Raw genomic sequence first — 22,552 nt, forward strand, 5'->3', positions numbered from 1 at the left:
AGTGCAAAATAATGAAATGTAATCTATTGCATTTAAGGCCAAGCAAGGTTTTTAAAATGAAGTTACCTGTGCAACACTCTCACAGCTCTGCAGTTGGTTTGTTTTCTAGACTTTGGTTTCATTGTGACTGCAGTGAAGCCCATATTGAATAATGACAGTGAAGAGTAGCATGGCTATTTATTTTGAAGATAATTCTCATCATGCTTTCAGTCATTGCAGTAGTTGTGATATGTAGCACAAGCATTTGTTTAAAAGGACAGCTGATAGTAGACTTTCGGCTATGCTTTTACCAGGATATATACACACAGGGTTCTATACAGGGCCTCTCTTGTTCCGCATCTATATGCTGCCACTCTGCCAGATAATCCATCATCACAATGTTTCCACTCATATGCGGACGATACTTAGACTCATTTATAAAGTAAACCTCAAACTGAAGTGTCTGTTTCTGTACTTTCACACGGCTTGGCTGAAATTAAATTATGGATGCAACAGAACTTTTTGCAGTTTAACTGAAAGGACAGAGGTAATTTTGTTAGGCTCTCCATATCAATTGTGCAAACTTGATAGCTTTAACATGGTTATTGATGGGATTTAAATCCGGTCTAGCTCTGAAATTAGAAATCTCCGTGTCATTTTTTGACCCTAGTGTAACAATTTCACATCCAGTGTCACCAAGGTGTAATTTTTTCACCTCCATAACATTGCTTGACTACCACCTGTTCCCTCTACCTGATGCGGAGAAGTTACTACATGACTGTCTCTTCTCGACTTCATTACTGCAATGCCTCGCTAACGGGTGCATCAAAAAATGTTCTCAGTAGGCTACAGTATGTACAGAATTCTGCAGCTAACACCTGTTCTGCCATTATTATTATTATTATATTGGCTGGATGTTAAAATATTTTTGTTGTCCTATAAAGCCTTGAATGGGCTGGCTCCAAGTTACATTTCAGACATTGTAACTCCTGTGCGTAGCTTGTGATCTGCAGCATTTGGATTGTTAAGTGTCCCTATAACTAGGTTCTGCTCTATGGGTGTGTGGCAGGGTAAAAGCCCTGCAGGTGCACGGGTGTGTGGTGAACAGTAAGCTGGCAGGGAGGGGGTTACATTTCTCCCTGTCAAAACACATGGGAATTTAGCTGGAGCTAACAATTCAGTAAATGATTAATTAGGCTCCTGCCGCAGGTGTGTAAAATAGCTTTCTGTGTCCGAGTCTCTGTTCCTGTAAATATCATCCAGGCTGGGAGGCTACCACGCCACAGGGTGACGGGGCAGTTTGCAGTTACACACCTGTGCTCTGGAATGCTCTTTCTCTTGACTCAGGAAGTGTTGGTATTTTTAAAGCACAACTGAAAACATACATTTTTAAACTGAAATTTGTATCTACTTAAATTGTAACTTACTTTATTTAAATGACAGTTTTTTAATACTGACTGTTGTATGTGTCTGTTGTGATTTTAATTGTAAAGCACTTTGAGATGTACTACACGAAAAGCACTATTTAAAATAGACTTTAGTATATACAGTACTCTGAGCAATAGTTAACATGTGTGGGCTCCCTGCAGTTATTTGCATTATTACTACTTTAAATATTTAAAGCATGTTATTTACTTTACAGAATTAACTAATGTCATATACTTTATAGTTATAGAGGGATGGACATAAGGCTCTCATTGCATATCAGTTGGATCCATTCCTGGTATTACTAGGAGCTGACACACCTGGTCTTGTTACCAATACACTGGCTAATCAAACACGTTGTAAAACCTAGAATGGGTGAAACTGCTATGCCTCCTCTCGTTTGTAAACTTTCTTATGTTCTTATGTTCAATAGGAGTCTTACTTCCTTCCCTGTTTTAGTACATCAACACATTTCATATGACCCAGCAACTTTCCTAAAAATAGAAAGACCGCATGATAAATACAACTAAATACTAAGGATGCACACTTGCCTGATTTCTCTCAAATAATTCACTATTGTACAGGTTGTCCTATTCCCACTTCAATGGGAACTCAAATGTGACTTGGAGCATTGCCAGGGTACATTGTGGTCAAGAGCCACATGGATAGAGCTGTAACAAGCTGTACAACTGAGCAGCAAACTGGCTCATCACAAAAGTCACAGGGAAACCAAATGTTTGTTCTGTGGATCTACACAAGCTGGCTTCAGAAGGACTCTGCTTTTCCAGAGGCAAAAAAAGAGGCATAGTTGTTTTTACATGAAATACTTTTTTTATATATTTAGTTTGAAAAAGGAGCCACATTGGTTTTCCTCATATTTCAATAACACAAATGTAAACCTAAAAGCGTAAGCAAGACGTTTATCCCAACATAAACAACACTGGCTTAACTGTATAAAATCTTTTTTGCCTGCCATAACAAACAGAAGGCACAACGCGTGCATGTCTGGGGCACTTCTATTAAAACGTAGACCTTTTTTAAAAGCAGCAGCAAGACAAACCATTAGTGCAGAATGATACTGTTCCAACTAGCACTGAGACATGTATTACATAGGCAAGTATACACTGGCAACATTTGTAACTCAATAACTTATTCATTATTGCAACTTCTCTCGTAAACTTGTGGTCAGCTTACTTTCTGAGAAAAAATGAAGTAATAACTATTTTCCTTTTGTATCCATTATCTGTGCGGTATATTTAACAGAATAGCACAATTCATGTGAAACTGAAATGGTTGCTCAAGAAGAGTTGCCAGTGTATATTGATCATCTCTGCTAATTATATATTTCAAGTTAAACGCAGAATAATGTCAAATGTTAGTTAGAATCCTATCATTACTAGGAAATAACCTATTGGTAATACAGGCACCTTGGTACACTAAAAACATTTGGCATAAAGTCCCACATTTTACAAGTGTAAACATTATATAGGTAAAGCAGTACTAAAACTAGATTTCACAAAAAACGTGTGTAATCATCTATATATATATATATATATATATATATATATATATATATATATATATATATATATATACATGGCAGGTGTAACATGGCAGGGAAGGGGTTAAGTTTCCCTGCCCAGAAACATGTGAGAATGCACATTTGGGTGTAATGGGTTTATTGTTTAATTATTAGTTATCCCCAGCACCTGGTGTTAATTGTAAATTAGAGCCAGGTGCAGGGTATTTAAAGAAGGCGGCCAGTCTGTTCAAGGCTGCTGGTGTGTGAGGAGCCTGCTTGTAGGTGTGCGCAATTGTAGTAGAAAAAAAAGGTAGTGTGAGAAAGCCTTTCTGGGTGTTCTGTTTTTTTTTTTTTTCAAGGTGTGTTACAGGTAAACAGCTTAGCTGTCCTGAGTGGGTTAGGTTCCTGTGTGTAATAGTTGGTGCTCAAGAAACAGCCAGGTGTTTGTTTTGTTTATTTTTGTTTGGGTTTATTAAAAGTGTGCGTAAGCGCAAGAATAATCAACTTTTGTGTCCTGGGTCCTGATTTAAAGGGGCAACGAACCATGAGAGTTGTGCAATCGTTTCACATATGGTATGGATAACTAATAATTAAACAATAAACCCATTACACCCAAATGTGCATTCTCACATGTTTCTGGGCAGGGAAACTTAACCCCTTCCCCCTTCCCTATATATATATATATATATATATATATATATATATATATATATATATATATATATTATTAGACACACACACACACACACATTAGCAAAAGATTATTTTAAGAGACTATAAATGTTACTGATAAATAGACATTTTGGCTACAAAAATGTAATGGCACTGCAATCGCGATCCCTCAGAACGGAATAGGCAGCAATCGATAGTCGCATCATGCTTCAGTTCAGACTTGCAAAGTCAGTTTCTGTAAAAAAACAAAGAGAGCTGTTTGTAAGCTCCATTCAACCAGAACGGATCAACAGGCTGCAAGAAAGGTTTTCACTATTTTAAGGTTTTACCATGATAAAATGTGGGCAACCTCCAGTACTACTACTAAAAATATTTCAAGCACGTTATATATTGAATTTCTTTTAAACTCTTTTTAACAATTAGTACAAAGAAATGTCTGGTTTTAAAAATGCTCTAAATCTGTACCAAAGAAAGAATACTAAATTATTATTAACCAGGCTTATTAACCAATGTCCCTTTTCAACAACTGAAAATGCTGAATTTGAGGTGCAGTGTGATCTTTCAACTGGCCTGCCTAGAGTTGGTGGGGCTCAAAATCAGGTAATGGCAGATGTAGAAAAAAATACCATAAAGCATCATAAAATAGTCATGTAAAAAAAAGAACACAAAATGCTGTTGAATAGGCGTGTGCCGATACTTGTATTTTCCGAGCAACCGCCTTTAAGAAATCTGAAGCTGTTAGGTATTCGATAAATGGAATGAAACAGGTTAATTACTCAGCGCAGAAACAATGCGGTCCCTCAGCTTGCCTTGTTTGCACAATTATAGTTTCAATCAATACCAATCTGACAGTGTTATTTAATATAGAGAACCTGTCATCATCAAACTAAAACTCATTTAAATGTTTAAGCGATTATTTGTCTTACCTTTTTTTTATACTTTTGATACAAAATCATTTTTTACTTCACTTTCCTTACAAATGCATCATCTCTGCAGTGAATTGTGGGACTGTAGTCCTGGGGAAGATGTAATCTCTGAGTAAACTCGAAAAAGAAATACAAATCCCAGTTTCCACAGTGGTAGCTCTTCAGTTCGGTTTAAAGGACTGTCACATTTCCGTGACGAAACAGTTGCATTTTGCACCATTGTGAGTTTACATGCTCGGTATGGCAGCACGGCAGTAAAAATGTCAGTGCGCAGGGTGCAAGGAAAACTTGCTTCCAATTGTCTTTTAAAACACATGTGAATGCCATTGATTTGTACGCAATTGCAAAGGTGATAGCAGGTCGATTTTTCTTGTTTTGAAATCAACACATTAAATTTATGGATTTACTTAATGCATACTGACAAAAGCTTCCTGAATGTAAAATAGGAGTAATGGCACACCCCTACTTTTGAAGCTCCTTGCTTATATTAATTAATTAATTTAATTAATTAGTCATATAGCAGACACTTTTACCCAAAGTGGATTGACAGAGATTAGGTGGTGAAATATGCATCACAACTGCTACTACAGTCACTTACAATATGACCTCTGTTTTACGTCTCATCCAAAGGACAGAGCACAAGGAAAGTAAGTGGCTTGCTCAGGATCACACACAGCGAGTCAGTGGTTGAGCTGGGATTGAAGTGGGAACCTCCTGGTAACGAGCCCCTTTCTTTAACCACTGGACCACCAAGCCTTCTATGCCTGTGATTTTTCACCATCGAACGAGACAGGTTTAAAGTAGCAAGAATGTGTGGTGTTTGCTAATGTAGGCGGTGTACCTCGTGTGTTTAGAGCAGAGCGCAGGACCGGGGCTCCCTGAAGGGGTTGCTTCCAGCTGGCACTCCGACCAGCAGGGCATCTTTATAGGCATTCTGGAGGCAATACTGCTGGAGCTCTGCAGCAGCCTTGGACACCTGCAACAACAACCACTTTGCTTGAAAAAGAAACAGGCATGTTTGTATTTCAAGCACGACAATTCAATTGAAACAAACTTCTTACACGTTTCTCTGGATTGGAAAGACCTAGATTAGAGCTAATCTTGGATTACTTTAGTTTCATTGTAACATGAGGTAGTCCATGATTAATGCGTATCAGGGTCTGTGTAACCAGCCATGAGTTATTTTTAAACTGATTTTTAATGCATTAGAATTTCTCAGAAGCACAGTATATATGTCAAACATTTTAAACGTTGTGTAGATAAATACAAACTGTCTATTACATCTGTTTTCAGAATCACACATAGTATTAAAGCAGTTTGCTGCAAAGGCAGACAACATGCCTGTTACATCTGGAAAGCAACCAATATTGCAAGACAGACAGACAGATAGATAGTCAGTCTACTGTGTATTGTCACAGGATGGCTTTAGTGGTGATGTCAGACCCGGAACATAAACACACAGAGTGGCGAGTGAATTGTGGTGTTGCTCTGGTTTATTGCAAAATAAAAATTTGAACAAAACAGAACAAACACTGACTGAATAAACAGAACAAATAGACAACAAACAATAACAAGTATTGTACTGGTTTAAGAGCCAGCATGCTTAGCAATTGTTATTTATTTTTCTTAATTAATTCCTCTCCACACCTGTTCTCCACTCTCGAATACACAAACCCGAGTGAGTGAAACGTGCACCTAATTGTGCCGGGATTCAATAATTAATTATTCACTTGAATCCCAGCACATGAACTAATTTGTGCAATCCCTGTGCTCACATACTATTACATACTTTATCTGCACGTGAAGTGATTGTGCAATCCCCGAGACTAAGTACAACTATATAATTTAAAACACTCGTGCTCCACATTATATCCCGCGCACTTATACATACACCAACTATAACACACTACATACAACAGATAAACATAAAATACACACAGGAGCGGGGCAAACTGCCACAGTATCTAGGAATCTCAAGTAAGATGGAGATGCGTACTTTGAACTGCCTCCTGGCTCCAACGCTAAGTCTATAGCAATGGCACAAAAGGAGCTACAGGAACCGTTTCTTCAGTCATGCTGCCTGCCACTTTATTAGAACCAGTCTACCCGACTGGATTTGCCATCACCCTGGTGAGAGGCATGTTCTCCTGCAACAGTGTAAACTATTAAATGCTGTAGTTTACTTAAACATTGTTGCAGAAAAAAAGTCCATCCAACAGTACCGCGCTTGCACCCTGATGTCGGTGGCTACTTTCAAGACAATAATGTAACCATCTACCATACTACCTGTGTGCAAATAGTTTGAGGAGCATGACAGAGACTTCGACATCTTCCCTGGCCACCACAATCCCTAGATCTGGGGATATTAAGTACAGATCCTAATAAAATGCCCAAACAGTGTACATACATTAACCCTGTAATTCTAACACAGTGCCAAGACATACACTGGCAAAATAAGAATAACAGAATCTATCCAAACGGTATGGGAGCAGTGACAAACATAGCTGTAACTGTAGTAACTGTCATAAATGCAAAACTAAACCACCACGCATTCATCAACAATATCTGCTTGTGTTTCTTTCATGTGCTATTTTTGCATGTTTGTAAATTTACATATGTAAATTGTTCCTTCCTTGTGGTAATGTTTAAAGGCTCTGGACACGAAGTTCTGAAACATTTATCTGAAAAGCTAACAAAAGGTGGAAATATATATATATAGCCTGAGTGATAAACCTAAGCTTAAAAACTCACAAAGGAAAAGGAAGTGATGTGTAGTCTAGTGCCTGTAATTGTATTAAAATACAGTACTGTTAGCCTTTGAATTATGAAATGTAAGTAACTGCATAAACAATCCCATCCCTGTACACTATCTGATTTGGCATATACTTGTTTTATATATATATATATATATATATATATATATATATATATATATATATATATATATATATATATATATATATATATAAACAACAACACAATCCATATTAAAAAATGCAGCTTTTTACAGCCTTTTAAGTTTGCTATAATACAACAGGTGAAGAAACCTCTTTGGCTATGGACAGGAATAGATATTTTATGGAGGCAAGTGTGACAAAGAAACTCAGCCTCATAGTGTCCATTGTACTGCCTTAGACAGTTTATTAGGATGCGGAATTATCTTCTTCCAAATCATTGTTAAATTGTGCAACTATGGGCCTCCTGCTGAAGATTGTTTTCATGTTCGCACATCTCAATGTGACTAAATCTTTGTGTATGTCTAGTACTGCTTGTTCTACTGTGATGAAACTGGCTCTGTGGCACATGTATCATAATCTCCTGGTATAGGAAGCTGTTTGTCTGTCTGTTCAATTGTCTTTCTCTGTCTTTTTAGTTTTGCATTTAAAAACTTGCACAAGCTATTTTTAGCACAAGACATAAAGTGCATCATAATGTGGGGTTGTGGCAAAGTGCCCGGCCCTGTGTGTATTTTGTGTTATATGTTGTGTGTTAATGTTGGTGTATAGTCATTGGTACACGGGATATAAACGGGTCTGTGTAACACAAGTGTTTAAAATGTATATTATTTTTAAATTGTATTTAGGCACGAGGATTGCACAGCACTTCATGTGCAAGTAAAACATAATAATATGTGAAATTCCCCGTGCTCACTTTATTAATTCATGTGCAGTTGTACTATGACTCCAATTGAATGATTGCTGTCTGTATGACTGTAGGTCTCTCTTACATATTTACAAATGTCTAGAGAACACCACATTTTAATGAAACTTTAAAAAAGCCATTCTTTAGCACAAGTTATTAAGTGGTGTATATGTTCCAGCAAAAAACAATGCAATAATATTTCTTGCCACAAGATGCCAAATATTGTTTTTATGGTCATTTGTTTTGTTAAAGTTATTGTTATACTGCATTTGGTATGAAAGCAGTCTATTCTTGTATTTAATTTCATTCTTACAGTTAATCACAGTAGCCTAATAAAAGGATGGACTTTTACTATTATATTATTTATATTAGCAGATAAAATTTTAATTTATGGATTGAAAACCTTTCAAATTTATTTATTTACAATTACACTGTAGCTGTGTGGGTGTGTTTCTCCCCCCCATTTGTTCACAGTAAAATCCAATAAATCATATTAGATTAGCTGTATGTAATGAAATATACAGGACAATAACACAACTACTGCTTTTTCTACATGGAATACCAGATGTATTAATCTAGTATACAATATTTACTGACATGTGGCCTGGTTTGGTTTAACCCCTCTAATTATTTCGGAGTCTGAGTCTGTTTTTATTAATCTGATACAACGCAATGTTTACTGAACTGTTCTAGAATGGTGTTGGCTTCTTTAAAGCTCTGCAAACAGGGCCCACCGGAGCACACTTACAACATATTTACTCCAGTCTTGAAATACCAAAGGAACAAAAAAATGACGACAAAATGAAGGTTTACAAAATGAGAAACCAACAACATGGCAGATCTTTAATTGCGCATTACCCTCAGTTCCAGTTTTACAAAACGGACAAATGCTTTATTTCATACATACTGTATTGTACAATAAAGCTGGTATACAGTATTGTAGCGATCCATGTCTACATGTGTCCTGTGTCTATATGTGGTTACACACTGTATGTTCCTTCCCGTTCTGTATTTCACACTGCTGTTTGTTTAATTCTAGCTGTGCATGGTGTCACCACTGTGATTGGCTGTTGTTTGTCTATGCCCATTGGTCCTAGTGTGTGGCTGTGGACCAATGGGATGTTTAAGCTGTGGTACCCTCTTAGACTAAAGGATATAAAAGGCACTGCGCCACCATTTTATGTGTTGTTGTTTTGGTTGCCTAGTTCCTGTATTTTGTTGTAATTGAATCATGTGTTGCTGTGATAGGTCTCTGGTCTGGGTGCTGAGAAAGCACCCAGTGTTGCTGCAACAGAGCTGTTGAATCTGGTTTGGGTGCTCGAGAGAGTGTCCAGCAGTAAAAAAAGAAATAAAGGATTTGAAACGCTACATTGAAGTGGGCTTAAGAACAAACCCACGAGCATCAAGCAGGAGCAGTTAGGAGACGGAAGATGGACCAGTGGATCCACTACAACCCCAAACCAACCCAGACACAGTGGGATGGCGGACTTGAAGACCCGCTCGGTGGCCTGGAGGATCAAGGCTGGTGCCTTCCCTGCGGGGAGTTCGGACACAAGGTGGCACGCTGCCCCTTCCAGGGGGAAGAGGAGGTACTGCCTGCCCAAAAGCGAAAGCGGAGGAGCGGCTGGTGCCGTATCCTGCATGAGTGCCAGAGAGGGAGAAGCTGCCGACATGAGTGCCGGAGAGAGAGGTGCTGCCACTGCGGGAATACGCCGCACCCCAACCAGCTACATGGGGGAAGGGTGAATGGGAACTGCAGACCCAACAGGCGCAAGCCAGGAGCGGAGCACCAGCAGAGACCGGGAGCAGCGACAGCTGCCAGTACAACCTCCGTCCCCCTGCAAATGTCAGCCCTTTCCTGTAAATGGCGCAAGCCAAGCGCAGGATACCAGTGGAGAGTGGGAGCGGCAGCTGCCGCCAGCACCGCCGCCTAACTGCCTACCGCAAGCACTGGAGGGCTACGTGCCACCGCCACTGATGTCAGCCTTGCCATTGCCAGCACCACCACTACAGCCTAACTACCCACCGCAAGCACCAGAGGATCCCGCGCCACCATCGCTGCTGATGTCAGCCTTGCCGCTGCCAGCACCACCACTACAGCCTGACTACCCACCGCAAGCACCAGAGGATCCCGCGCCACCATCGTCACTGATGTCAGCCTTGCCATTGCCAGCACCACCACTTCAGCCTGACTACCCACCGCAAGCACCAGAGGATCCCGCGCCACCATCGCCACTGATGTCAGCCTTGCCATTGCCAGCACCACCACTACAGCCTGACTACCCACCGCAAGCACCAGAGGATCCCGCGCCACCATCGCCACTGATGTCAGCCTTGCCGCTGCCAGCACCACCACTACAGCCTGACTACCCACCGCAAGCACCAGAGGATCCCGCGCCACCATCGCTGCTGATGTCAGCCTTGCCGCTGCCAGCACCACCACTACAGCCTGACTACCCACCGCAAGCACCAGAGGATCCCGCACCACCATCGCCACTGATGTCAGCCTTGCCGCTGCCAGCACCACCACTACAGCCTGACTACCCACCGCAAGCACCAGAGGATCCCGCGCCACCATCGCTGCTGATGTCAGCCTTGCCGCTGCCAGCACCACCACTACAGCCTGACTACCCACCCCCATGGCCTGACTGCCCACCGCAATTGCCGGAGGACACCGCGCCACTGTACTGTAATTCCTGTTTCTGCCTGTGGTTAGGCGCTATGTGTTTGTTCCTTCCTGCTCTGTATTTCCCGCCACTGTTTGTTTACCTCTGTCTGTGTCTGTAATTCTAGCTGTCCATGGTGCTTTTTGTACCTTCCCCGTAATTCTTGTTGTTGTTCTGATTGGCTGGTTCCTGTATTTTGTTGCTGACAGAGCTGTGGTCTCTGGTCTGGATGCTGAGACAGCGTCCAGTATTGCTGCAACTGAGCTGTCGACTGGGTTGGGTGCTCAAGAGTGTCCAGCAGTAAGGAAAGAAATAAAGAAAGGATTTGGAAAAGGGACCAGCGTCTCTCTGTTTTCTGAGAAACGCTAATGTATGTTACGATAAAGGAACCCATATATTAAAAGTGCCATGTATTTTCATTTTACCAGAGCATAAATTGCCATGGGCAATGCAAATAGGGTACTAGTTTACCATATTGCTATACATGTTGTTTCTGAAAAGCCTGTGTGATTATGACTAAATGCAGAGGTTTTATTAGTTTTATCATAAAAATTTTCTTTGAGCTTTAGCTTCCTATAGTTTAATGCCGGGTGTTTATTGATATGTTTAGGGTCACTGGGCAATGAATGGTGTTGCTGATTATAGTATTTATTTCTGACTAAATAGTAAACTGGACGTTACTTGCAGGAAACACTAAAACTTATTATTTTCTATTTATTTTAGCATTAGCTGCATACAAGAGTGTCTTCATGCACTTTTCAGTCTTGGCTAGGTTTACGGGGCAGTTTTTTCACGTTTTAATATAAAAATGTAAGCGTCAGATTGACAGATTATAAAAACATAATTCAATTGAATTTAATTGCGTTTGCTAATAGCAGTTTAGTTGTTTCACAAAAATTAATAATTTGATTCATACCGGAAAATGCATTTCCTGGCAATGTTCCCTACTCATTTGGATTCCTTTTAAAACGCTGCTTTCTCCTCGTCATATTACATTTGACGAGGAAAACAGCACCATTAAAAAAGACTTTATTTTGATACATAGAATATTATTCACTGTTAGTTTTTAAATACCAATGAATAAATAATTATCTAACGTCGACATAACTGCCTAATCTACTGTAGAAACTTTGTATTTTATTTTTTTTATTTCATGATTCACCTACCTTGATCCTCTCGACACTTGCTTCCAATTTTAACTGTTCCACCAATCTTCGCATTGTAGTCAGGTTGGAATTTGAAGACATTTTTGTTTACCTTTTCCTTGCGGTATAAATTATCTGTAGACTGTATTCTACAATCCCTCTTTCGCTCTCAATAATAAATACAGTTTGCCACTACAGGAACTGAGATCAGAGAACCCACCCAGATTTCCTGAAAGGGAAACTACAATACAAAAAGGCTCAGGAGGGAGGGCTTCCAAAGCAAATTAGACCACTGGTGGATATCGTTTAAAGTACACCATCTGCAGACATAGAGTATCCTAAATTACTATTTTCCAGTATTTTTTTTTTTTCGTTGAGAACTAATTGCATTGCATTACTGTGCTCCTAATTGTGCATAAAAAGACGTTTCAGTTTCTATGAGACTGTTCTTTTTCAATTTTGTTTTAAATCTGATACAGCTTAGTTTGTACGCCTTGAATATAAATGAGAAGTGCCCTAGAATAAGAGTATCCTTTTCCCTCAATTGTCTCGCTGTGTCTGAATTGTTTTGCTACTTACTGCCTTGTTATACAGTATTAACAAGAACCGAGACAGATGCATTTCACCTATGCCACTAAGAAAAATCGAACTGTATTTTCTTTTCTTTAACTATGTACACCGTTATTATGTAATGCAAATTGTATCACGAATATTTGCTATTGGCATCACCAAAATATGGTTTAAGAAATCTCGAGACTCACTAAAGCAACAATCGTTGTCCATTGAAAGTAGTGCAGAATTATATTAAGCGGTTGCAGATGTAGATTTAGTGTTTTTGTTTTTCGATTTTTATTAATTGTATTTTTCGGTTCTTATTTTTAGCCATTTTCGAGTTTTATGTAAATCGTTGTGTTTTTTTCGGGGCTTTCGTTTTTGATATACTGTATGAAATTAGTGTTTTTGGTTACTTTCCAAAATGCTTGAGCGTTTTTTTTTTTTTTTCTGTCAATATGTAGTACTAACTCGACAGTACTTGCACACTTACGTTGCCTTCCTTCTTTTGCTGTCTTCCACAACGAAATCCCTATGGTCACGGGCACATTCTTCTGGGGTTTTTATGTGGAGGCATTTTTTTAAAAATCGCTACAATTCTGTTTTAAATCCTCTGTCTCTTTACTGTAATACAGCTTTAAATTTCGCAAACACGCCTCCATCCTGATTGTTATCTCGTTTAAGTCTCGCAAGAGGAGTCTCCAATAGAAATGCAGGAATGTGCTGTCACTCAGTAGTTGACGCGGGTTTAAAGTATTGTAGCGTTGCGGGTAGAATAAAGCAGACCTCACAGGTAGGACGATTCAACAAGTATTTATTATTATTATTATTATTATTAGTAGTAGTAGTAGTATTATTATCATTTATTTATTTATTTATTTATTTTTTAACACGGTAACAAATACGGACCACTGTCTGCCGTGAACCACGTCAAGTATTCAAATAAAGTAAGTAAATTAATACGTGCGGATAAAATCATATGCACGCCTATTTATGTCTTTCTAACCCTCCTCCCCCCTCCCCGATAAGGGACTAGGACACAACAAGGCTTCTCACAAGAAAAGTACCGATTAACTTTTGATGGCGCATCTGAATATCGCCAGTTTTTGTCTGTAACAATGTTATATATATATATATATATATATATATATATATATATATATATATATATATATATATATATATTTGGGTCATTGTCATTTTGCAAACACTTCTATCCAAAGCAACTTACTGAGACTAGGGGGTGAACTATGCATCACAACTGCTGGTGCAGAGCCACATACAATAGGACCTCAGTTTTACTTCTCATCCGAAGAACAGAGCACAAGGAGTTCAAGTGACTTGCTCAGGGTAACACACAGAGTGAGTCAGTGGCTGAGCTGGGATTGGACCAGTAACCTCCTGGTAACAAGCCCTTTTCTTTACCCACTCGACTACCAAGCCTCCTAAGTATGTCTTAGAAAAAAATAATTGTAACCATGTTTTAATGGTAAAACATGGATAGATGGTAGATATTAAACACATGACAGCAAAAATGAAATCAAGTTTTGTGTTTATATTGCACAAGTCAAAATCATGTTCACCATGTTCATATATTTGGAGTCTTTTAAAGTGTTTTATAACAAAGGGAGCTCTGTGTGTATTTAGTTTATTTCTGTCTGTAAAATGAAGGGTAAATGCCAGGAAAGGTCTCATTTTATTATATTTAACTACAGTAGTATTTAGATCTGCCACTGATTTGCATCAGTCAAATTGGCCCTTCCATTCCAACCATGTCCAAGTTATTACATTGAATCAACCTTTGACCAAGTACTTGCCCTGCTCGACGAAGATTACTCCAAAAGTGCAATTGTGACTCAAGGGAGCTCAAACTGCAGACAGTCACAAGCAGGACACTGAAGACACTAAGTAACATGAGTGAGCAATAGATATATGAATGAGGAATTGTATTGCAAAGGCCTGATATTACAGAAGAGTGACTGGCAAAGATGCCTTTGCACGAATTTTAGGGGTGAGGAACTGTTGCTGGGTTTTATAGGAAGGGGAGGCTAGAAAACATCACCCAAGACTTTCTAAAGCAGTGGTGCACAACTTGGTCCTGGAGGGCCGGTGTCCCTGCAGGTTTTTATTCCAATTGCACCCTAAAGTACTTTATTAGAGCTTGTTAGAAGCTTAATTGGTCCAATGAACTAATTTATTGTATGGTTAGAACAAAAACCAGGAGGGACATTTGCAAGCTCACGGTCGAACCAAAATGCTACCAGCAATAACTCTTCCACATGCTCATGTGATCGCCTCTTTCTGTTAAGCCTTTATGAAAAGTGATGATGAGAATGTGGCCATGCAGAGCCCTGGCAAACAGAAAAGGAACTGTACTGGAAAAAGAGTAGTGCAGATGCAAGGCTAGAAATAAAACCCATTGTATACTGGTTTGATCCATTCCTGGTTTTACTATGTGTTCAACAAGATGAACTTGAGCTTGAACCTATACATTGTGACTAATCAAGCTCGTAATTAAACTATGCAATAGGAGTCTTATTTCCATCCCTGTAGAGATACTGCAAGAGCAATTTTTACTGCATATGTGTAAATGTATATGATTTTGGTAGGTGGATTAATAGTTTTGCACTCTACCGGTACAACTTTTTTTAAAAAGGTGATTAGCTGATATTGGTATTATCTGCAATGTAGTAGAAGGCCTTTTTTTATTACCTCTTATTTGTATTAGCAACATTATCATTGGGTCTCTGAACATTGGGTAAAAAATCTGGCATGCACATTTAAATGTTTAAATTGATGCCTTCTTGCACCCTATCACTTTCTGTTTTGTAGGTCAGCTCAATTCCCATGAGCCCTGTCTCATTCTGGTAGGCGACTTGAGTGAGGCTGACATAGCAAACGTAGAAGCAGCAGCTTCAGAAGTGTTTTAAAACTGTTGATAATGCTAGTAAGAGGTAAGAATATGTTTTAAAGCATTGGTTATCCCTAAATTTACCAGTGCTACTTGAAAAGGTATAATCCAACTTTAAATGCAGAATAACTAACACAAATGTCAAAAAGAAACACAATAAAACTAAAATCACACAGATTTATATTTGCTGTTGCAACACCCCAGTCAATAAGCAGCAGAAAACCAACTCAATCAACTAAAAACACAGCAAGCTTTGTTATCTAACATCTGTGTGACTGAGGTGCCTTTCATTGGGATACAAAAATGAACTATTTTGGTATCAGTTATGTGTATGTGCTTAGAAGAGAAATAAAAGCATATGATCTTCAAAGGAATCTGCACAAGATGCCATGATGGGGGAAATGCCAATGGCTTTAAATATGTAAACAATCCTAAATAACATCTGAAGTGTGCTTTTTCTAAGGAATTTATGTAACAAGAGAAAATACGTATTACAAATTGTAAATAGGCTACATGGTGCTTTACAAAATGGGAAAAAGGAACTAAATCTTCTGCAAACACAACACTTGTGCTTAATCAGTAAAATACACCCCTGGAGCAAAGAAGGGTCGAGAGACAGTGCACCCCACAACTGAACAAAATAAGGTTTCTGTTTGTTTGTTTGATTTCTTTCTGTTGGGAACAATGACCTTTAACAGTTCCTCTTTTATGCAGTAATACACATCAGTGATGATCACAAAACAGTCATTAATTTGATGTTCTGCACATCCCAATAGATGATAGTAGGACTGCAGTGATCCACTGTTCATTCCCCCCACCCCCTTAAAAAAATAAAAAATAGTCCTGCTTTGTAAACTATGGGTTCTCTATGGGTTCAACCTTGTAACATGATCACGAGTCCCATTTTTCATTGCTTGCTTTTTTCTTTTACTTGAGTTGATTTTACAACACAACTCACTAACATTTGACGTGGCTTCCTGGTGAATTCCTGTTCCTGCTCAGATTCACAACAACGGCCTGCCTACAATCACACCATGTGACCTATAGTAAAGGAAGCCATTGGCTGAAGGAAGCAGACATTAAAATGTTTAATCAAAAACATAGCTTGGAAAAATATAAAGTATGCAAATAACTCAATTATATTTTGCTCGGGGCCCAGTGATAAAGTGGCTTGCACTTAGAAGAGCCATGACAAATAATTGTAAAGGTTTGGCTGTCACCCATTTCAATACACTGCATACAGGGGTTATAATCACAATGGACTCTTAAATTGAATGACTAAGTACTGTTCCAATACATGAGATTTCTGTGATTTTTTAAAACTTATTTAGCAAAAGATGAAGCTAGCAAAATGTGCTGATTATAATCTGATTAAATAGTATATTATTATTGTTGTTATTCATTTTTCTGTGATACTGTACATCAGTTTACAAGAACAAAAAATTACTAAACAATGTGATACAAATGTACATTTTTTTTTTTAACAACAAAGCACCAATTACACGTAAATATACAGAATACTGTACAATGTTGATGGGGTTTGCATGAGGAAAAATCGAAAGCTGGCCAGGCATTTACTGGATTACGTGAGGGCCGTCTGTAGAAACAGTTCATGCAACACTGAAAGAAACTGGGGCTGACCTAACAAGCAGCCATGTAACCCACGGCATGCCTCTAAAACAATGGGTTGTGCACAGCAGCACTTCTATTGATAGTTTATTGAGATTAACTTTGATAGCAGAGGACAAACTCTCAGATGACCCAATAACAAACCTCAACAAATCTATAGTTTTAAACTGAATTAGAAATATACATTTAGTTTCCTTCTCCACACATGTACAATTGCAACAAACACTCTTTAAACAGTTAAATACAGAACTCTAGAGCAAGGCTTGAAAACCGTCCCAAACACATTGTTGAATAAGGGCAGATTCGGTTGCTGTGCCACTAAGAAGCCCCTAGGTGGTGCTGTTGCACAATACAAACTGATTGTACTGATTTGTGACTCCAGAAGCATGTACTGGCAGTTCCGTATACGAGTATACCAAAGTAGAATAGACAATCAAATGGGTTATAGAACAAACTCTTGATTTAATTTCTCTTCAAACATTTTTTTTTATATGTCACTGAGGCACGTGTGTGTGTATGTGTGTGTTGGCGTGGGGAATACTGGGTTGGCAGGGAGGGGGTTAGATTTATCCCTGTCAAAACACGTGGGAATGTGGCTGGAGCCGGGAATTGAATAAGTGATTAAATGAAGAATTAAAGCTCCAGCCACAGGTGTATATAGGGTGATCACGGGTGTTAGAGTAATTAAAGAATTAATGTTGGTTTTCTTGCTGTGCTGTTCGTTGTATGTCCGTAACTTGTTTGCCCTCGTGCCGTTTTATTTGTTAATGTGTGTTTGTCTGTCTTGTTTCATGTTTATTTGTAAATAAAAGCGCGCAACAACGCTTAAACCGGCAGCTTGCTTGTCCGAGTCTCGCTTCCTTCCCTTAACAGCTTGGGCAGTGACGTCGCCTTGTCACAGTCACAAAAATAACAGTGGGGTTGGTTAGTTCACTTTGGCATATGGGCACCTAATCAATTGAACACTTTGAGGGTAAATTAAAAGAAACAAGTTATGAAAAGAAAGCAGGTTCATTTAGACATTCGTATATAAAGCACAGAGCATTTGCAAGGAGAAAACTCTTTCTAAGAAAATAAAAAAGGCTAAATCAGGTTGAAAGAAACACACCACATTGTTTAAAAGAAAAATAAATGCAACAGGTAGCAACCTCATCTGTGTACGTAGACATGCCCAGGCATGTTCTGTAATATATAAAAGCTGCAACTCCCTGTTTCAGTCACAGTGAAAAAAGTCAACAGGAGTCTGACTGAGGGCTGATAGCAGGCACGTGGAAGACAGGCGTTTCAGTAGGCGTTTAGTCTGGTCACATCCAATTTGTGCTGTCTTATTAACAGTTTCATCAAGTGTTTCATTTTTTTTGTCCTTGAAGTAGCTCTCTACATATATCTGAATTAGCCTACTACTGGTAAAAGACACAACAAGAAGATGTAACAAAACTGTTTCCTATAAGTTCATTCAAGGTTGAGAATAAGTCTTATCAGATACAGGATAACTCATATTTCTACCCCAACTTCAGCTGGCCCTGAAATGTTACTTTACAGATCCTTTTTAGATTGAATGTTTATTGTTGGCAGTTACAAACAGCGTAGAATAAGGGCAAGGACCCTTTGAAGTAAAGGGTTCACATTTTAAGGCTTTGGTAGGGTTTGTAAAATATTTACAAATATGCTGTATTTGTTTCCTGCAAGGCAAAACACAGCACCCCTGTTACAAGGCTTAATCAAGTTTATAGAAGCGACCAGTGGCTAAGGGCAGTCATTACCTGAAAATATAATTGCACCTACAAAAACAGGCTATGTAACTTGGTAGGATGGGGTTTTGAAACAGAAACTGGTGGTAAATAGTTGACAGATTTACTTTTCAAAAACAACTACACTATCGTAACGGACAAGAATAATGTACTTTAATAAACTTGCTGTTCTGGAGGAGGTGAGGAAGTTATAGGAATGATATCGACAAATGATGCAAATCATGTTTATGCTTTTTTACAGTCTAATTTTCTAGCTGGGCAACAACATACTGTACCTCAGGCAAAAAAGTATTAAAATAAGCCCCACCATGCAAGATAATGTTAACCATTTAGCATAAAGCCGCTTTGGATGCATGCAGTAAAGTTCCACTGAAGGATTAAAATTGGATGTGACAGAAACTCAAGTTTTCACAGTGACCATAGTGAATTGTAGGGACTACCTGAGATTCAATGAACCAGAACAGAGGTTGGGAACTTGTTCTAAAACACTCTAAAGAAAACAAATCAGACTGAAATATACCATATTTTGTCATGGTAATATTCAATGTGGGATCAGCAGATGTGCTCTAACGAGAGCTGTTAGGGAAGCTGCATCTTATGCAAATTCCTGAGTCCGCAATGCACGTGCACGCAAACCCTCCAACATAACTTATACTACGAAAATCATCTTAAATTGACAGATATATGTATATGCATATTGTTTCTATATTTGTATGAGTGTAATGTTGTTTGTCTTCAGTCATCAATGAACGTTAACCTTCCAGGCCCATCATTTTTCATCCACCGTCTGTATCTTTTCCACCGAGGGTCTGACGCCATCTTCATTTTCATCTCTTCCTCTTGCTCTTGCTTGTATACCTACAAAAAAAAAAACAAGATTAAACAAAACGGTATTATCATACCCTCGGTGCACACTGCCAATTAAGTAGATGAAGCAGTTTGTTGAGACAGACTGCAAAGCAATTATTTATGCTATCAATTCTGGGGAAAAAAAAAACATATCCAACGAGTTGTAATTTTTTACGGATGCATATTTTACAATGCCGACCCCTATATCCACTGAACCTTCAGCATTGTCGTATTTATATCTTCATAACTGTATCCTAAAAGTGTAAGACATCATCAAAGCCATGTCCCTCATATAGAATCATTCCCAGTGGTTCTGTTGCTCAAATAATGCTTTTTAAAGTGCATGTGGAGACATACAATTTGAAGTTACTTTTCAAGTTGCGTTTGGAATGAGTGTTGCATTCAAAACAGCGAACCAGCCAGGTTAACAAAACAAACAAGAAAAGAAAAAACATCACAGTTCCTGAAAAAAGATAAATCAAAAACTAAATAAATCAATATATAAATAAATAAAAATAAATATGAATACAAAGAATTATTTTTCATTTTTTTAAAATGGTTATCATGATAATGCATAAGGAGAGAACGAAGGTAAGATTTACTAAGTAAATCCAAACATCAGCCTTTGTACCACATCTGTCTTTCAGGTTTTTGTAGTTTTTTTTTTTTTTGCCTTTTATTGTCATTTTTTTCTTTCACGGTTTGCTTGTTAACTAGTCACTCATACAAGACAATTTGTAGGGAGGATTTGCTTTTCTCGAACCAAACCTTTTTGATAATACCTTTTCCCAAACCTCTTGCAGCAATCCAAACCGCACACTTCATATTACTCAGAAGGCAGGTAAAAGCTCAGCTGCACCGAAGTCAAACCTCATACTAAGACCAGATTATCATATGGGCAAACAGTGGCAGGACATAAAGATACCTAAAACCCTACAACAACTCAAAATGCTTAAAGATAAAGAGTTCAGTAAATGTTGTTTTCGTGACTACTAACATCTCAACTTAATATGGTGTTACTGAAACATAGTTAATGTTACAAAACAACTTGAGCAAAATCTACCCAAGGACAATATCCATGTAAAGTAAAATACACATATAGCCCACTGTAAATACATTTTTTCTTTTAAAAACAACAGTAAGTTAATTACAAAATGACACTGAACCTATTCCTGTTTGAGTCTTAAAATCAAAACGTAGTTCATAAGCGTTCCACCTCAGCTGTACTTTCCACCCTGGATTTTTCTGAAATTAAAAATAACAAGCGTAGACACACAGCCTGATTTTCATTTCACAAAAAAATATGACCTGGATTAATATTCTTACTATTAATAACACTTTCATACCTCATAGTTTTCTTTGATCCAAAGTTGTCGTTCCAAGAAGGTTTGCACCTGATGGTCCTCGTGGCTGTCAAACTGAGCCTGGGACATCTTCATGTTCTTGCAAATGAGGTAGAGCTTCTCCTCCTCCCCATACTCCTCCCCCTTGATGGTGAAGCGGTATATCCACCGACAGTACCACATGATGTACATGCACAAGAAGTAGGGAGCTAGCACGATCTTACACAGCAGTATGTCTGATATATTGGGCTTCTGGTAGCCGCCTTTGATGTCGATCTTGGTTTTAATGATGTCCCTGATAATTTCCTCCTCCTCTTCTCGGATCTCTTCCTTCGACCTCCTGTTTTTACCCTTCTCTTTTGTCTTGTTGAGCAGCCCCTGTTGCCTAGCAAGCTCTGTCGCCTGGATTCGGTACTTGGGTACGGTGGTTAGGTAGTTAATGGCTTCAGTGTAGCTACTCCACCAGCTATAATACTAAGGGGAAAAAAGCCTACATAGATGAATTTTGTACAAACTCACATCCATTCAGACTCACTAACATGCTACATTTCCACAGTACAGTGCATAGTGCTGCAATAAACTAGGATCATAATTGTTGAATAATCAATTTCTTGTATATTGCTTTAACTGTGTGATCTTCAGTGTGGATGACCTAGCTGTTAGTTGTTTGTAAAATGATAGAACAAGGATTAAAAGGGGTGTTCTTAAGTGACATATTATATAAAATAATTGATTAAAAAAACACACATTAAGACAAAAATCCATTTTAAAACAGGAGGAAAAAGCCTGAAAATAAAATTGGATTTTGTAGGGCCCCACTACCAGAATATCCAAGCTACTACCCTGCTATGCTTTCGACTATGGTTTTAACACTTAAAAGATAGAGCTTAAGTGTAAGTTTGCCACACAGTATGTATACTAATAGGCGCCTCCACTACATTGCTGTTGCTGGGGAAATTAAAGTCCTTCAGCTTTTTCATAGATATATAAGTTTGTGCTGTTTAATCAGATCCCTTGTCCATCTCTTTACAAAAGGTAAGTGTAACACCACTTAGCCCAACGGTTCTCAATGACAAACAGCTGAGTTCAAATGCAAATCAGATCATTATGCTAGCGGTGTACTTTGTCAGCCCAACGTGTGCTACATCAGAACAAAAGATTTATTTTTGTATTTAATTTTTATCTGTCACTATGTAAATTGCATACCTGGAAGAGAGAGATGGCACACACTGTTACGAGAATGACTATCCTGACGTCTACTTTGGGCGCCAGCCTCCTACTGTAGTAATGATAGTAGTGGCTGTAGTACTCTTCAGGGTGATCCAGCATGTAATCATAATCCTTCCGCGACTCTTCATCCTGGAAAACAAGGGCAAAATCATGAGTGGGTTTAAAGAGCCACACGGATACCTGATGTCTACTGTCTTCTGGCAATTCCAGAGCTCTGCACTAGTTATTGCTAAGCCAGCCATTCTGGTGGTTCTAGTTCAACACACTCACAAAATCTTGAGGGCAGCTTTCTTATTTTGGTGCTTGTAAA

At 38.5% G+C, this 22,552-nt stretch overlaps 2 protein-coding genes across 5 annotated transcripts in view; both read right to left on the bottom strand.

Moving 5' to 3' along the window:
* Positions 1–3,709: 3,709 nt before the first annotated feature.
* Positions 3,710–12,866, bottom strand: LOC121314742 (guanine nucleotide-binding protein G(I)/G(S)/G(O) subunit gamma-10-like). Of its 4 annotated transcripts, XM_041248396.1 has the most exons (4): positions 11,999–12,866; positions 10,936–11,115; positions 5,366–5,500; positions 3,710–3,833 (listed from the first exon to the last, which is right to left on the bottom strand). In XM_041248396.1, the coding sequence occupies exons 1-3, from the start codon at positions 12,077–12,079 to the stop codon at positions 5,375–5,377; spliced, it is 387 nt and encodes a 128-aa protein (XP_041104330.1). In that variant the 5' UTR covers positions 12,080–12,866; the 3' UTR covers positions 3,710–3,833; positions 5,366–5,374. The 4 variants fall into 4 exon arrangements, with proteins under 4 accessions (XP_041104330.1, XP_041104340.1, XP_041104322.1 ...); XM_041248406.1 differs by lacking the exon at positions 10,936–11,115 and having other exon boundaries at positions 11,999–12,851; XM_041248388.1 differs by lacking the exons at positions 3,710–3,833; positions 5,366–5,500; positions 11,999–12,866 and adding an exon at positions 9,593–10,615 and having other exon boundaries at positions 10,790–11,987.
* Positions 12,867–17,673: 4,807 nt separating this feature from the next.
* LOC121314739 (dnaJ homolog subfamily C member 25-like) overlaps positions 17,674–22,552 on the bottom strand; it is a 6,449-nt gene continuing 1,570 nt past the window's right edge. Inside the window, exons 2-4 of the mRNA XM_041248366.1 lie at positions 22,219–22,371; positions 21,016–21,486; positions 17,674–19,678 (exon numbers count right to left, since the gene is read on the bottom strand). Of these exons, the coding sequence (XP_041104300.1) occupies positions 19,556–19,678; positions 21,016–21,486; positions 22,219–22,371 (747 nt within the window). The 3' untranslated portion in view covers positions 17,674–19,555. The remainder of the gene's footprint in view (positions 19,679–21,015; positions 21,487–22,218; positions 22,372–22,552) is intronic.

This window comes from Polyodon spathula, chromosome 1 (assembly GCF_017654505.1).
Source record: "Polyodon spathula isolate WHYD16114869_AA chromosome 1, ASM1765450v1, whole genome shotgun sequence".
NCBI lineage: Eukaryota > Metazoa > Chordata > Actinopteri > Acipenseriformes > Polyodontidae > Polyodon > Polyodon spathula.

Coding starts and splice junctions, on each gene's coding strand:
- LOC121314742 (XM_041248380.1), bottom strand. CDS start 10,807: ATGGGGGTGGGTAGTCAGGCTGTAGTGGTGGTGCTGGCAGCGGCAAGG.